Source organism: Parus major, chromosome 3 (assembly GCF_001522545.3).
Source record: "Parus major isolate Abel chromosome 3, Parus_major1.1, whole genome shotgun sequence".
In the NCBI taxonomy this organism is placed as follows: domain Eukaryota; kingdom Metazoa; phylum Chordata; class Aves; order Passeriformes; family Paridae; genus Parus; species Parus major.
In genome coordinates, this window is record NC_031770.1 from 109,411,247 (window position 1) to 109,429,211 (window position 17,965).

At 40.3% G+C, this 17,965-nt stretch overlaps 1 protein-coding gene across 1 annotated transcript in view; it reads right to left on the reverse strand.

Annotated features, from left to right (window-relative positions):
- Positions 1-17,965, reverse strand: part of PKHD1 (PKHD1 ciliary IPT domain containing fibrocystin/polyductin) — a 245,082-nt gene that overhangs the window by 75,864 nt on the left and 151,253 nt on the right. Inside the window, exons 52-55 of the mRNA XM_033512946.1 lie at positions 17,603-17,722; positions 10,299-10,436; positions 2,395-2,508; positions 1,694-1,781 (exon numbers count right to left, since the gene is read on the reverse strand). Of these exons, the coding sequence (XP_033368837.1) occupies positions 1,694-1,781; positions 2,395-2,508; positions 10,299-10,436; positions 17,603-17,722 (460 nt within the window). The remainder of the gene's footprint in view (positions 1-1,693; positions 1,782-2,394; positions 2,509-10,298; positions 10,437-17,602; positions 17,723-17,965) is intronic.

Genomic DNA, 17,965 nt, shown 5'->3' on the forward strand with positions numbered 1-17,965 from the left:
CACCATGATATAAATTTAATGCCATTACACTTACAAGAGTTAGGCTCACAAATTTCATTAAAAATGAACAGTTTTGCTCAGGGAGATGTCAGAAAAAAAGGAAAATAAGGTCCACAGGCTATGCTGTAGGAAAAGCCCCTTTAGGGCTTTCTGCATGAACAGATGTCTGAAATATGTGGGTGGAAATTAATCCTGAAGCATCTATTTCACACCATTGATTAACAACATATACAGTTCCAGTACAGCATTTCAGAGCTCAGGTTGCCTCCAAAAGATATATCAGAGCATTTTTGGTGCCAGGAATATTCTACAGAGCTGAAAGTCAGCTTTGGATTTAGACAACACCCAAGTGCAGTGTCCTGTGGCTGTCTGCACTTGGCATTCAGCTTCCACCAGAACTTGTTGGTACACTCAGCAGTGGGAAAGGCAATTCTCTCCTCTGAACTGGGCACTTCGAGCAGGATTTGATTCCCTAAACAAGAGCACCTCTTGCTATCTGAGATAGCTGAGGGTATCTGAAACATCAGCTGGCAGATGTGACAGGACTGGTTCTTGGAGACAAATGTGCAAGCTGTGGATGGAGCCCAAAATCATCTCATATGAGCCCAAAGAACACCTCAAATGGGCCCAGTCCATCTGTTGAGGAGCCTGAGTCCTGCCCCGGTAGCTGAACACCCTCCAGGCACCAGCACTTAAGACTCTGCTGGCTACTGAACATTGCACAGAGTCCTGCATTTATTTGTTTTAATCTTGAACTGAAGATCCCCTTTTACAAAGTTGAATTAGTAGTTCAGGGGATTTTTAGCATCACATAAGGGAAACAGGAGCATTTAGTGGCAGCAAAATGCATCATGATCAGTGTTTATCTCTATTTGATAAACACCTTGTCCTGTTACAGGGTGACTGCTGCTGGCCAGGTGATGATCTAAACTCCTCAGGGAATTATTGAGAAAAAAAGGGCACTGAATGCATTCAGACAATGCCTCACATGCAGTTTAGAGTGACAGAAGTGCAGAGAGAAAGGAGGTTCCTAAAGGGATGTTGTCAAGTTTTTCAAGAGTCTCTTTCCCCAGTATTTTTCAATGGTGAGTAGGTTCCAGATGAGCACTTATAGTATATACCTGTGAATATTCACTAAAGAAATCCAACAAAAATTGTATTATTTCTTCTTTCTTTTTTCTTTTTTATTTTTTTTTTCTTTTTGAGGAATCACTGTATATCTTCTAAAATGGCAGGAAAGTCCTTCCTGAATTTAAAATTCATACTGGAAAAGGATATAGAGCAGGTCCTCTCCTTCAATAAAATCCACTTCCTTCAGCTTTCATATTCCAGCACTGATTTACCTGTTTCCTGTATCCAATCACATTGTCTCTTAGCTGGCTATTGGTAGACTTTTGATGAAAAATAAAGAAGGAAGGAAGGAAGTCTCAGCTTGATTCACCCATAGAATTTAGATTATTTTGATTTCTTTAGAATGAATCTGGGTTGGAAGGAACCCTAAAGATCATCAGCTTCCCCATCATGGTGCAATTTTATTTTACCTAGGTTCGGGTTTTTTTTCTATCTGGACAGAATTCAAACAGAGCCTATCACAAAGGAAAAGAATAATGCAACTCACAGAAATATTAAATACAAATCATAGGAACAGGAGCCAAAATTTAATATTTAAAAACATATTTGGGCAAAATACCACCTTTCATTGCCAGGAGCAACATTAGTTCCCAGATGTGTCCAAGGCATCTTAGGATAAGCACTATAAATTTGCACCTGCCCATAAACTCCTGGGAAAAAAAAAAAAAAAGAAAGAACAGAAGGAGGATTTCAAAGGTTAAAGGAAAAAGAAGCTTGAGAAGAACTGAAGCAATAACTAAATATATGGAAATCTTTATATTTATTAAAGTATGTTTTTATATTTTATGAGTAGTGTAACAGAAGAAAGAAAGCCTCCACTAAAAATACAAAGTGAAGGATCAATAAGTCCTCAATAAAATAAAATGACCATCACATGTCACAGAGAGGAAATTTTACCACAGAAGTCTCATTGACATAAATTAGAATTGAAGGAATTCCAGACAACTATATCTACCATTAAAAAAAAAATAAAAATCTAAGTAAACAAATTAAGTAAAATCTCCAAGAAGTAAATATATAAAAATTATGCAGCTATTATTAATCTTTCTGGACAATGAACTTTATTTTTTTCCCCTCTGGAAAAGGGATCCAAAACCAGAGAACAAACCCAAAACAGAGAAACTTTTCATATAGAAGATATGTACATTAAAATATGTGTACCTTTGTTTGAGGTTTATCTGTACAACATAGTCTCAACAGTGGTCAGTTTGGATATTACCAAATAATTAGTTTTCCATGAAAAGTGGAGTTCATGTTTCATACCAATACTCCCTGGGTGGACATTTATATCCTCCAGACGATCACAGTAAATCCCTTCAGATGCCCGAAGAAGGAGCAGCAGCTTTAAATCCCTTTCTAGGGGATGTTGCAAAGAACCTGCAATAAAGACAAAACACCATCAAACCCACCAAAAAAGGCTTCTGTGATGCTGAAAATGGGAGGGAAACTAGGAGGGGAAATATGTGTGAATCTGATTTTAATGAAATATCTAAATGGCTGAATTAATATTTTCTTTCTCAATCGGTTTTTACCTCTTTGCTCCTTTACAATTTCACCAGTTCCAGGGTAATTGTGCAGCAAGGATGGGGAAAAATGGAAAGACTTAGGGAAAAAAGTAGGGAAAAAGAAAGTACCCAAGAAGTTTTGGTGTGTGCAATGGCAATATGTCTGCACAGTAAACTGTATTCCAACTTTGCCTTCATTTCTTTCACCAAGGATAGTTTACACTTTCAGAGGAAAATGGTCCAGCACTAAACAGACACTAAGGAGGAAAAAGTAGGACAGTTTTTGCCCTGGAGAAATGTATGCGGAGTCCAGTAAAGGAGTTCAGCGTTCCTTTAAAATTAGAGATTAAATCAATTATGCAACAGAAAATTGCAGCAGATGTAGAACAAAAATATATATATGTATCTGTGCAAAATTAGCTGGCCTGTCATGTTCCTTTAATATTTAAAAATTATTAGTTTGGAAAAGAGAGCTGATTTTGTATCCTAAAGAAACACTTTGCTTTAAGAGCATTTTCTGTTTAAGTGAAATCAATAAAACAATTCATTGTTCCCCACCAGCATCTGACTGATAGCTCAGGATATTTAAATTCTCTGTACAGCTTTTTAATGGGTAGAAGGCAAACAGCCCAAGACTCTCATGCTTCCCATCTAATGTATCTCACACCAGTGAGCTTGTATATTCTCTGGGGACATGGAGGGAATTATCTTTCTGTCTCCATCGTCCACCCAAACCAGCTTTGATTTCCTTATTTAAACTCCCATAACTGTTTGAACAGAGGAAAACCAGGAATTAGGTTGTGTCCAAATACACTTTCATAATTTCTCATATTTTTCACTCCTGGTTACAAAGCACTTACTATTCTAGTTATGTCAATTAAAACCATCTCATATATCCAATTCTCAACTCAGTTTAAAAACCATTTTTAAGTAGGCTTCCAGACTTAACAATCATGGACAAAGGATTGCAAATGGGGGTTCTATAGGATGAATTGGAAGTTCTCCCTCCCTTAAAAGAAATACATCTACATTTAGCTAAAAATCATAAATTTTAGTCCAAAAAACCACAACATAATAAGAAATGCTACTTGTTTAAAAAAAGCCAAAACCACACAAATAAAAAATACAGCCAAAGTGAGAAACAGAGGTCATTATAAAATTATTTATAATGGAAAATAAAATAAAATGAAATTAAATAAAATTAAATGAAATAAAATAAAATAAAGTAAAATAAAATAAAATAAAAAAGAAATAAAATGAAATTAAATAATAAAATAAAATAAAATAAAATAAAATAAAATAAAATAGATAATATTCACAGAAATTCTTCAGTGGCTGGAAACTGTAATTGGTAAATGACACAAAAGAACACAGGAGTCATCAATCAGTAGAAAAATTCTACTTCTTTTAAGAATATTTAAAAGAAAAATAGACTTAATACTTGCTTATTGCCATCAATATCTCCATGGGTTTAAATCAATAGATTTCAGTAACATGAATGCAAGTGCTAGCAGGGAGTTTTCCAGGAAACCCGTTGGACAATTAAGGTGGACTCTTCAATAATTTTAGGATCACTCACAATGTCTGAGAGCCCTTGAAGAAAGCTAATATTGTGCCAATATTTCAAACAAAGATAAAAGTAAGAGCCCCAGGTAATTACAGGCCTGTCAACTTGACACTGATTCTAGGGGAAAAATAAATAAAAATGGAATGTCCAACTCTGAACACAATTAATAAATCATTAAAGGTGGATGGTATAATTAATGCCAATCAACCTGCTTTTATAGAAAAAAAAGGTCCTGTGAAACTTCCTTGTTATCGTCTCCTAATGAGATTACAGGTCTAGTTGATAAAGATAATAGCTTTGATATCACATAATTGGCTTCTCCAAGGCACTTGGCTTAGTAGCAGAAAACTTTGTGATTAACAAACTACACGAGTAGAGCAGTAACATGGCACACACTAATTTCCAGCCTGAGTGACTGGAATGGGGACATGGGCTCAGCCAGGCCTGGTCCTGCAAATCCTGTGGAATTCAGTTTTTTATGAGACACCCAAATTCGTGTGGAGATATTGAAAGTAAGCAGATAAACTGACACAAATGGAGAGGACAATTACAGGGATGGTCTAGGAAAGTCAGCAGGAATTTTGAAGTGAAGAATTAGGAAAAAAGTGAATAATGCTCAAGGGGACCCTGCATGAGCAGGGTGGTTGGATTAGATGACCTTCAGTGATCCATTCCAACTTTGGCCATTCTGTGATTCTCTTATATTGAACAAAAGGCCTTGAAAAGGTAAGAATCTCTCTGGGAATAAATGGGGAAGAAGGAAAAACAAAGGGTGAAGCTGAGTAAGGTCTCAGACACACACTTTGGCTAAGTTTAAATAGATTCCAGCAGAATGGCCCATGAAATTGAAGATATGGAAGCAGCAGATACCTCATCTTACTCATATGGGGAATCCAAAATAGTTGATTCACACAAGTCACAGGGGCTGGGTAAGATTCAGAACCTTATGAGATAATTGGCTATGAAATCACAGCTCTTGTAATAAGTAATTTTGTTGGATACAGCAACTTGCCATAAACAACAGGAATCATTATTTCTGCAACACATAAGTGAAGGATTTGGGCTTTAAATGTCTCTCTTTGGACTTAGGTTATGAAAACTTCAGCTTTCTTGTCCAACTTTTCTGTGGTGAGCAAGTCCTACATCAGATCGCACCAAACTTCCCAGTTCTCCATCCTTCATGAGACGACCAGAAATGGATCCCCTCTCATTCTGCTACTCCAGCTGGAAGCCCTGGCAATTTGATGAGCAACCAGATTGATCATAAAGTGAAATAATAATGTGCTGCTGGCAGAGAACCAGGAAAAAAAGGATACTTGCAAGCTGGGAATTACCAAAAGCTGGTGGAAATGTCTGGTGAGATGTGCAGAGAAGGTCAGGAGGCACTAAAGACAGAAGCAGAGCTCCCTCAAACTCTTGCTCTTCTGACTGCACTTCACAGCTCAAAAAAAACCCAACCATATATGATAATCCTGTGTTAATAAACAACCTGAAGTGTTAATAAATTCACCACTGATTACATATTGTCCTGAAGAAGTGTGAGATCCAAAGGTTGAGACTATAACACAGATCTGTTACAATGGTTTCAGCTGGTTCATAATCCTTCATCAGGTCTAACTCCTGGAGAGGAGAAAAGCTACTACAAGAAAAATGGAGGGAATAAGAAGGAGAACAGAAATAGAGATGGGTTTTTTCTATCCAGATTTTCATTTATTCTGGACTGTGGTCTGGATCTAGTTTGTTGAATATTAAAAGCATTTTCCATTGTTTTCATATTTCAGTTCTGTTCCAGATGTTCTTCCTGACAGATTTTTTGCTGTATTGTTTTGGGTTTTGTTCCATAGCAAAACCCTTACAATTCTTTCCTAGAATAGTGGGTGTTTCCTCCCTTCTAGCCTTCTCTTTTTTTCACCACATAAGACTCTGCAACAGCTGTTACATATAACAGCAACGAAATCTCTGAGATAAAATCTCCTCCCTTCACCTGGCAAGCAGACTTTGATGAGTACCTTACTGGGACCACCTCCTCTATCTCTGTTTCCTGAATCCAAAACTTCTTGGACTCTTAGACCCCAGGTATTTTGAAAACTGTGCCATATTGTCACCAGAAAGTCTGAGGAGCTTTTATTCATGGTCAAAACACAGCTGGGCAGTACCTACTGCTGGATCTTCTTCTGGAGCCTCCTTTGGGTGTTCAGGCTGCACTCTGGAAAGCAGCCTGGAAAAGCAGCCAAACAAGGAGACCTCACTTGGTTGCCTCTTTTTGCCAAATGTATAGAAGATTTCAGAAGTCCTCAGGTCCACATCTCCACAGCTGTGGAGTGGGAACCAACAGCCAGAAGTGGGGGATGAATGAGGAATAAGTGGTGAGACACGTCAGATGGGATCTGAGTGTCCCAGTGCCCTCCAAATCCTCTCTGGAGGCTGGCAAATACAACACAGGGTTCAATGACTGAAGAGCAGGATTTTTAATCAGAAGTTGAAGGCAGGGGGAGACACCTGAGGGTGCCAAGAACAATAGAAAATCCTTATAATTAGGCAACTGATCCATGTTTCCAGGGAGGATCATACACCAACATTCAGGTTTCTTCATGTAGATTTTTTCTGGGTACCTGTATCAGCCAGTCCCACAGACTGCAGGGGCTCCACTGGTTATATTGGATAGATCTCTACTGGAACAGCAGCTCATGTGCTGATGTCCACATTAAACCTAAATTTGGGTGTCTTGAGCATGTGAACCAAATCCCTTCCCGGCATGGTACAATCAGTTAAAAGAAACTGAGTGGCTTGGAAGGGGTAAAAGCCAAATGGACAGAGGCTGAGGGGTTCATTGAAGGGAATTCAAATGGTCCAATGAACTTTTTCCTGTGATCCAGAATGAAAATACATCTTGTTACACCAATAGAGTCCCTTCTTCACACAAGCTGGACAGCTGTGCAGGGATGATATTTGACTGCAGGGTGGGACTCAGCCCACAGCTAAAGATGGGACCCATACAACAGAGGTGCTGGAGAAGCTGGAAAAGACAGTAAATTGGTGAAACTCACTGGTGCCCTAATTATTGTCCTTTATTTTCTGCTAACACATGTATTTAATGAAATACACTGATTTACCCTTTGACAAGTCAGTATGGGGTTTTTTTCCTGGAAAAGAAGGTAAGTAAATGCATTAGAGCTCTTACCACAAGCAAGGCATTAGAATTGTCTGGGGTTCCCTCTCCAGACAATCAAGCCATGAGCTAATGATGACCTTAGGCTTCTTGCCTCCAATGAGTGACATGACTGACAAGCAGCCATCAGGAGATATGTGAAGAAAAGAATGTGACAAGTTGAAACTAAAAAGAGAAATCCTATCTGGATAATTACTTGGTGAGATCTACCATAAAAAGCAAAAGCAGCCTGCCAGCAAAGAGCAGCTGAGTGCAGTTTAGTTCAGGATGAGTCCAACGGATCAATGTGTGCCAAGTGAGCTTCAGCATTTTCTTCAGCTTTATTGGGAGCTGAGGGCTTTGTTCAGCTGTGGAACAGGGCACTTTCTGCACATATCATCTGAGTTTTAATGCTTGTGGGTTAAAATGAACAGAATCATCCTAGCTGAGAATGGAAAAACAGCTGTGAGATGTTGAACTCCTAATTTCTTAACTTGTTTTGACCCAGATGTGATAATGATATTTAGCACTTTGCTTTCTCTCTGAACCTCAAACTCTCCTTTTGTAAGCTGGAAAAATAGCTATTTTTTTCAGTATCATAGTGCAGAGAAATAAATGATGTTACTAAAAATCTGTTGCAAACATGGCCGTCAAATAAAAGACTTTGAAGGATAAAGTGAAAAAGAGGAACTCCTTATCTCAGAGGTAGGACTATGAAAGTATAAATAATCAGAAAGTTTTCCTGGATCCAACAACACTGAAGGGCTAGGAGCACCCAGAGAAATTCCTGTGGGAGTAGATCCACAAATTTTCCTTTGGATTTTCCAAGGGTTTTGGCAGAGCTCTTTGTGGCTCTTGAATCATCTCACGTCTTCCAGGGATCATAAATCACATGGATTGTGGTCACACATTAAAGAGAAAAGTGATGATTGACCCTGCATGGTCAAGGGTATTCCAAAAATTCTGATTTCCCAACCATCACTATTTTCTCATCCCAAATTGCTTGTAAATTATTGTTCCAATAAAATTAATTGGGTTCTTGTTATGGTTGATAAACTCCAATTTTACACTGAATTTTTCTCCTTTGTTACATATTTCCCATCATCATTTCGTTCCTGCATTTGTGGTCATGATTTAACCTTTTGACTTGGGTTTAGTTTTTTGGGTTTTTTTGCAGAGAAGTCAAGTGATCTGGAGGACATCAAACCCAAATAAGATTAATTTCTAAACTACTAATTTTTCTCTAGGAGTTTAAGGGAATAAAATACTCCAGCTTTATCAGAAACTCTTTGTCCCAGGCCACAGAATTAGAAGGAACAGCATGTGGCCATAGATTGCTACGCTGAAAACAAGGCATGGAGAAATTACACAACAGGCAGGACCTGGGGATTTGGCTCACGTGATGCCAACCTGGGATCCTGCTCAGGCAATGCTGAACGCTGATGTCCACATCTATTAAATCTGTTTACTAAACTGTCTCATTATCTATTTTGTGTCAGGATTTCTTTAGGGTGTGGTGGAGTCAGACAGATGGGCTTCAAAACCCTTCCTTCAGGCATGGAGCAGGCAGGGTTGGACAGATGGGCTCCAAGACGTTACCGTAAGGCCTTGAACACATGGGAAGAGAAAGGGGAAGGGAGATAAAAACAGGCACTCCCAGCTCTACATGCAGGCAGAGAAGCCAGTATGAGATGTGGGAAACTTGCAGAGTCTCTACCCACCCATCATCTCACAGCTGAAACAAGGGCAGCTCTCCAGGAGACGCTGGACTGCGACTCAACAGCTGCAATACCTGTTTGGTTTTTAACATCATTACTACTCACAGATGTGCTGGAGGGGAGTTTGTGCAGCAAAGTGCCTCAATGTTTTTTTAATAAGTGTTTTTAGCAATGAACACATGCTTTTTCTTAAAACCAATATGAAACCATATTTAAAGTGCAAAGGAGTCTAAGTAAGAAATGACTGACACTCTTTCAAGTATATATATCTTTTAACCTCCCAGATTAAGCTTTCCAACCTCTTTTTCCAAAGAAAAACACAAGACAGCAAAATAACTTTTTTGGCCAGTACTATATTAACTAAACAGTCCCTTGAGATTAACAACAAACAAATATTGAAGCAGACTTCCTCAGGAGGTGATTACACAAACAAATTCTCTTTTTAAAGTTCATGAAACCAATCTTGAGAAAGGTCAAGCAATGATCAACAATGTGATTCCAGCGTCCTAAGGATTCCTGTAAGTAAATATAATGCCTGACTTTAGAAACCTTGATATTTAAAGGAAATTATGTGAGTAATTACTTCAGAGTGGAAAACTACCAATCCTGTCTGCTGTAAATAATGTGGAACAGCCCCAGTGACTTTGGGGACTGTGAAGCAGCTGGAAGTAGGGGCAAGGTGGTACCTTCTTGAGGTCCTCATCTGTACAGAGGGATGAGAGGAACAAGTGTGCTGAATCCAGCTGTTTCATACCACAGCAGGATTTCCAGGCATTCAGGGAATTCTCCATGACTCTGTTTATGTTGGCTTTAAATATTTCTGTGTCACAAAAAGTGTCCTGTTAATACCCATAGGCACCAGGCATTGCCTGAACGCTAGGGCAGATCCTGCCCTGAGGAATTACTGTCTCATAAAGCAACACCACAGGAAGTAGGGAGGACTTCCACACTTATATCAGATAAAATCTCTGCCTCAGTGAAACCAGGAGTGAGGTGCAGATTGCAATATTTGTAACACATTGTTATTAAAGGAATAGGTAATTAGCTCCAGTGGATAATCATCGTGCTTCACATGGATTCTGGGTGCCCAAACTGCAGATATCCAGATAGCCACAGGGCACTAGGTTGGACAGCATGTTTATGGTGACACTAAGTCCTTCTCCAGAGTTTTTTTCCTATCAAGAGCAGAAATAAACCCCAGGCATCCCAAAGATGAGCTGTTCACTCACCCACTCTCAGCACACCCCCCAGCACCACGACACAGGCTGCGCTCAGGACGTTGCTGGAGTTGCTGGGGAATTCAAGGGTCCCCAGGATGTAGAGTCCTCTCAGAGGTGGAAGAGCCACATCCACCAGGATGGTCCTGTCTGGGAAACAAAGCAGAGGATTTAGGTCAGTGGCAGCCTGACAGCACCACTTGCCAAAAAGTGTGGCAAGCTGGTGAAGAATGTCAGCTCAGCTTTTGTATTATTCAGATTGGTTTTCATAGCATCATGGAATGACCTGGGTTGAAATGGACCTTAAACCTCTTCTTGTTCCAACCTCCTGCCATGGGCAGGGACACCTTCCACTATCCCACATTTCTCCAAGCCCTGTCCAGCCTGGCCATGGACACTTCCAGAGATGCAGTCACAGCTTCTCTGGGCACCCTGTGCCTGGGCCTCACCAGCCCCTCAGGGATGAATTTCTTCCTAATATCTCATGCAAACCTACCCTTTTTCAGTCTGAAGCCATTAGCCCTTGTCCTGCCACTCCAGGCCCTTTGTAAATAGTCTCTCCCCATCTTTCCCATTTTTGCCCCATGGAATTGAAGAGGACAAGAGAATTATTTTGAAGAGAACAAGAATTCCTCATCCCTGGAAGTGTTCAAGGCCAGGTTGGATGGGCCTTGGAGCAACCTGGGATAGTGGAAGATGTCCCTGCCCCATGGCAGGAGGTTGGAACAAGATGAGCTTTAAGGTCCCTTCAAATACAAACCCTTCTGGGAGCCTAGGATTGATGGAAATGGGAAAATATCCAAAAGTATAAGCAAGGTGTGTCATGGTGAGAAGGGCCTGCAAGTCCCCACCATGTCAACAACAATGATCACAGTAACAAACTGTGGCCACACACCATGAACTACTTCCACTGACTCTCTGTCACCACTTTTCCCTTTTCAACTTGGCTTTGCTCTCCCAGGTTTAGTTTATGAAAACTCACCTCTTCCTCACCATCCAAGAGGAAAGCTTTGCTTACACAAACACAACCTGCAGGAAGCCAGAGTTCATAGAACCACAGAATTGTTAAGGCTGGAAAAGAGCTGGCTGGAAAAGGGCAGATCCACTATGTGTTCCTCCAGTCTGCACTCATATTCCCCTCTAAAAATCAGTTTACGATGACCAGGGCAAAGCACCATTCCCTCAGATCCATAAGGAGAAAGCAAGGAGGATATTTTTATATTTCAGAAGAGAGTGGAAACTGGTGTGGCTTGAGCTCAATGACAACATCACTGCTGCTTCCTGAAGCTGCAGCCTGGAAACCTCGAAAATGGCTCTTAAGTGTTCCAAGTAGGACATGAGCAAGGATGTAAATGGTGGATCATTTAGGGGTAGCCCTCTGCACAGAGGTAAATTCCACCCTCAGGGCCCATCTAATGCTCTTGGATGTCACTAAGAGCTCCTCAGTTGATTGCACTGGAAAACAGCTCAGGCCCTGAAACTGTGGTCTCCATCCCCTTCCATCACTGACAAGAGTAACAGTATGGTGCATCCCTCAGTCAGTGGGTGCTCCTGGAAGAAGGAAAACCAACGTGTTTCCCTAAGAAGGAGTTAGATAATATGAACTAATAATGGATTTCATAGAAACAGATTGCAGAAAAAAATAATCTTTACTATAATGACAGCCCTACCTTCTGTGTACAGAGAGTTTCTGTGACTCTCATTGTTCTCATGAGCATTTATTGCAAGGCATAGATATAGAAAAGAGGAGAAATTAAAGAACACACATATTTTTCTGCTGGATTTGACAGAGTGGTGAGAATGGGACACTTGAAACTGGTTTTGTGTGTAATGTAAGAACCATGAAGTGTCTTGGGAAGTCGTTCAACTACTTAACATTTTCACTTCTGTCTGTGGACATTGGCAATTGCTTTGGATGGGACCACAATGGGAACACAAATGACCACGAAATGGGTAGCACTGAGACAGTCTTTGCCAAAAATCATATCATCAGGGGCTGGCTCAAACTATGAAACAGGTCTGAGAAAATTTCCAAGTCCTGTTTGCAGGAAGCACAGTCAATATGATTCAGTGAAAACAGGTACATGAAGTACATTCAGAAGTGGACTGAAAGAAAATATTAATAGTCTATCTTTTATAGTAGCATTTTCTAGCTTTTTACTCCTTGGTTTTTCAACCCTGAAGTTTCACAACCTCCAGGGAAAGGAAAACTTTATTTCAGGTTCTTCTTTTCAGGCTTGGAGTTCTGGCTCTGCTTACAGTCATGTTTGTCTCCTACATATCCCTAAATACATATTCCTGCTTTTATCCCTGTGAGTCAAATATCCCACCTCTTCCTTTTCCCCTCTGTCTTTCTATCCTTTCTCTCTGGCCATAAGCACCCTGAAAGTCCAGGGCATCTCTTCTCAAGGACTTCACCAAGTACAGCAGCAAGCCATGGTTAACCTGAACCCCTCATCCCAAAACAAATTCCCTGCATCCTTGGGCTGAAACATCTTTCAAGCATGCAAAATTGTCACAGGATTCAGATGAAGTAAGTCTTTAGGGAGCAAGCACATTTTTTTCCCCCCTTAAATCTTATGGTCTTAGTACTTAATATATTTTTACAGGCATGAAGATACTCGTGTCTATAATCTCTTTACAGGACAGGTACAGTCCCATGCCCTGCAGAGCTGTGAAGAGAAGGCTCAGGATGTGAGGATATGAAACAGAGAGGAGAATAAGGGGGGAGATGTTGTTAAAATGGTATCTCTCAGACAGAAGGGGAATCTAGTTTGTGAAATCACAGCTCAAGAATGTGGCAGAAAACTGCAGTTGACAAAGGCCATAAGTATATTCATCAAACACAGGCTGAAACATTTTTACAAGGAAAAGAAGCAGTGCTCCCAGGCATGCCATTTATATGTCACATTTCAGTCTAGAACAGAGATTTTTTTGCTGAGTTGCACATCTTTCTAAAAAAAGGCTTTATAAAGGAAATGCTGACTGCTCTGCAACTGTGGCATCATGTGTGTGAGCCTTGAAACAAAGGAGTGAGAAATTCCCCCACTCAGAGATATCTCTGCAAACCTAGAGTTTCCTCGCTTTAAAAGGACAACACTCTGGGGTGTGATGCTTGGGGTGTGAAGTCCTCAGAGGGTGAAATGTTGCTCTGTAGAAACAGCAGAACACTCCTTTGAGGGGAAAAAAAAGTCTTTCCACACTTGAGGAGGAAAGAAAACAGATTCAAAGGCAACTTCCTTATAGAATACACTCATTTACCTCATAGAGGGAGATATGACTTAACATTTAAAATAATAAACTTTAGGTCACTGAGCTCAAAGGATTTACCTTCAGAGAAAGACAAACTGGAGCTGTTTTCCCACCATGAAAATATTCATAGAACGGCAAGAAGCCACTTTCAGCAAACCACAGTTTGAGCTTGAAAACAGGGCAATATTTCATTGTACATACACTTTCTTCAGACAAAAAGCTCACAGGTATGCCAGAGTCTTAATGTTCAGATGTACAATGCTGAGAAGTCACTAATGACTCCTGCAATGACACAAAATGCCTTTGATCAGCCACACTGCTGTATAAAACACCATAGCATGCCATTGAATGGAAATCAGGCACAACAGAGGAGCTATTATATGGGATACAGTACTCCAGCATTCATCTCTTCAAACAGTAAAACTTCAAAGAAAATCAAAATCAGAAAATGAAGAACAGAGTGAATTCCACCACTGGAGAGAGAGAAAAAAAAAAAAAAGGAAGATAGAAATTGCCAGAGGCTACATGATATCATATCAATACCCTTCAAAACAGCATTCCTTTGCTTGGAATTATAACACATTCTTCTTCCACCCAGAGCACTGTGCATCAGGAGTGTGTCACACTAAAAACCATAAACCAAAGCCCTGAAAATCCCAGGGCTTTGGGAAGCTAATGCCACTGCTGGCTGCTGGAATGGCATGACTAAACTCCTCCAGCTTGCTTTCCAAGGTGCTGTGTCTGCTGAAGCCTGCTGCACGTGAGAGGTCCTTGTGGGATGGCTGTGGCTCTGGAGGATGAACCTCCAGGGATAAAAGCACAAGCTGTGGCAGCCTGAGCTGAGGATTTCCAGATCAGGCTGAAGAAGACTCATATCCACTGGGGAGACAGACACTGCTGGGAATTGTAGCAGCACACCAACACTAAAAGTCACTTTTACATGAAGAACCCACCTTTATTGCCAGTGAAAGTCATCCTTGTACTAAGTCTGTCACATCAAACAGGGCAAAAAAGGAAAGTATTTAGTACACAACCCCAACATTCAAGCAAATCTCTAGATGCCAGACACCAAGCAAGAACACAAAAAACTCGTTTCTAATATGTATATTTTGCTAACAGAGGCATTTTCTACCCTTTCAAACCTTCCTGAGACCAGCCCATGAGGTAGCCCTAATGTTGCAATTCTGCTTATTTTGTTAAATAAGCAAATTGAAGCCTTCAATAGCTAAATTTAGTCAGTGCCCCAGTTCTCTGGTGAACTCAAGGAATCCACATTCAGTCAAGGATTTCAGCAGTGTCAGACCAAAGCCTTTCCCTGCACTTCACACTAGAAATGAGCACTGGGCATCTCTCACTTGCTTTTACAACTCTAAAACTGTTCTTTGGGGGCTAAAAGGACTAAGCCAGTCATACACAGCATACCAGAAGCAGGCTCATGTCTTGGCTTTCAACCAGAAAATCATTGTGGATGGCTCCCAGAAGAGAATTTTAAGTAACCAGAAGACAGCAAAGAGTAAGACACAGCTGCATCTTGCCAGGAGTGAATCACAAAAACTTATTTTGGTGTGCACAGCAGCACAAAGTTTGGGTGGTTTGTAGAATATTTGTTCTCATGATAACAAATTCTCACTTTTTTGAAGCCATCTGGAGTCACTCTGAGTTTAGCAGGGTCTGCACAAGCCAGTGGAAATGGGAAGAGAAACATTCATAAAATGCCACAATTAAACATAAATTTTAAAATTGTTGATTTAATTTTAGATTTTGGATTCAAGCAAGGGGCAGGCTTTCTTTGAACTGGAGACTCAAACACTTGTGGCAGTGTTTCAAAGCATGTGAAACGGACACAAAATTCATCCTGACTAACTTCATTTTAAATGCATTTATTTCAGCAACAAATCCAGTTTCCTTATCACCCTGGTGAGGACCATGACTCTAATTTAAGACCCTGTACGCTCCATTGACTCCAATGCCAGTGTTTCAACACCTCCAAACCAGCAGGAATGAAGAGGGAGATCAAAAATAAAATAGAGAGAGGATGACCAGAAAAGGCAGAGATGAAGCAAAATAGATGGTGTGATAGACAGCTTGTGTTTGTGTTCATGTTTGTGTTTTCAGAATAAAATCAAAGGAGGATTCCAGAAAGGCACTGGAGAGAAGAATAGTGTCTGTACATCAATCAACATTTACTCTGGCAATGGGAGTGCAGAGAGTTTTTTTAATAAAATCATGGAATAACCTGGGTTGGAAGGGACTCACAAGGATCACTAAGTTCATCTCCTGGCCCTGCACAGAACAGCCCCAAGAATCCCACTGTGTGTCCCAGATTATGATCCAGACCCTTCCCCAGCATCATTGACCTTCTCTGAGCTTGCTCCAGCTCCTCACCTTTGCAGGAAACACAGAGTTTTATTCATCATGCATCACAAACTCATCCTTCATCTCCTTCTCTTGATCTGATCTAAATGACAGAACTCCAAACCCTCAGCCAAATCTTTTTATTTATTCATTTGTTATTCTCTGCTTCTGTGTAAATCTGTGTCTCTTCACACCTGCATCTGACACATGATGGTGAAGACTGGAATGTTCTGGTCTTATGGCAGTCATGGGCTGATATTGGTGAACCAGTTATCACAGAATTACAGAATCATTAAGGCTGGAAAAGACCTCCAAGACCATCGAGTCCAACCTGTGCCCGATCCCCACCTTGTCCCCAGCCCAGAGCTCTGAGTGCCACGTCCAGACCTTCCTGGGACACCTCCAGGGATGGGGACTCCAAACCTCCCTGGGCAGCCCCTTTCACTGCCTGACCACATTTTCCATGAGCAAATTCTCCCTGAACTCCAACCTTATCTACTCTTCATCTCAATGTTAGTTCCCTCCAAAACTGAAGAAAAGTAATATTTTTTAAAGTACAATGTTGTGGGTTTTTGGTTTTTTTATTTATCAGAAAATTGAAGATTAAATCTAAATATATACTGGAGGTGGATCATAACTCTTAACATAACCTGAAATTATATCTATATCTATATCTATATCTATATCTATATCTATATCTATATCTATATCTATATCTATATCTATATCTATATCTATCCATATCCATATATCTATATCCTCTATATCTACATTTATAATCTTGAATGACACAGGCAAGAGAAGATCTAACCATGACTGATGCTCCACTCCCAAATACCAACACAAATATTTCTTCTGTAAACCAAAACCAGGTGGGAGAGGAATAGACATGAGGCACTGTTATCCACATTTCCAGAAGTGGAGCTGTGGTAGGTAGAGAGACTTAACTGGTTTCAAATAAATGAGAAAGAGACAACATCAGGTTCTAGAATATTTCAGGGACATGCCAAACAATATTCATTGGCTCATTCAGTAATTGTATCTGGAAAGAACCTCAGGAGCTCATGTAGTCCAACTTCAGGGTCCAAGCAGGGTTAGCTCTTGTATAAAATGGTTATCACAAGTTTATTCTCCAGATTTTATTGCAAATTCCCTAATATATTTAGTAAAATCCAGTTTTCATGCAGTAATGTTGTAAGATGAGCAGGGATTTAAATGTAACTCAAGCTGAAATACAAGTCTAAGCTAAAAAGTCTAGGAGGCATCCATGGCAAAGGGTTTGAGAGACTACCATTGATAAGTGGGAATTACAACAGGAAAATAAAATGGCAGGTGCATGTGCATAAATGTAAAATGTGATCTTTTCTCAAAACACAGAGAGAGATGGGCCAAGAGATGATCTCTTTGTGAGCTGTGGCTCTGGGTCTTACAAATTCTCTTCTGAATTAAGGGCCCTGTACACATTTCAGCTCTAAAGTCAGTATAAGTGCTTGTGTTTGTGTGTATGTGAAAATGGAAAATTATCATTCTCTTCCAAAAACTACATTTTTGTACCACAGTCTGTGTGACAAGGAACAAGTGTGGGGTCCTGCACACATTGGAATGGCCACCAGTGCCAAGGAGCCCATATTGGAACACAAACATAAACCCCAGGGTAGGCAGAGCCCAGCACCCTCACAGAAATTAAACACCTTTCCTTCCCCACGTACTTGGCAAGATGATGACATCTTCCCCCGGGCCTGGGATGTTGCCATTGGATCCAGCCCAGCCTTTTCCCACACCATTCCACGTCTCTGGGAGTGACCATTTCAAGACAGCACCAGAAGGAACTGCAAAACAGGATAAATGAAGACAGAATTATCATTTTTAGCTGGAAAAATTACCATTTCTTTGATAGTCAAGCATCTGTGATGTTAGCATCCTCCTTTTGCCACTGTTGAAGCAACACTAACTTTTCTTTGTTATTTTCCATGCTTAAAGAAAACTGCTTGATTGAATTCCCAGGACATGGGAATTTCCATACTTTCCCAAAGTATGAAAAATTTAAATAATTAGTGATCAACTCTTACAGG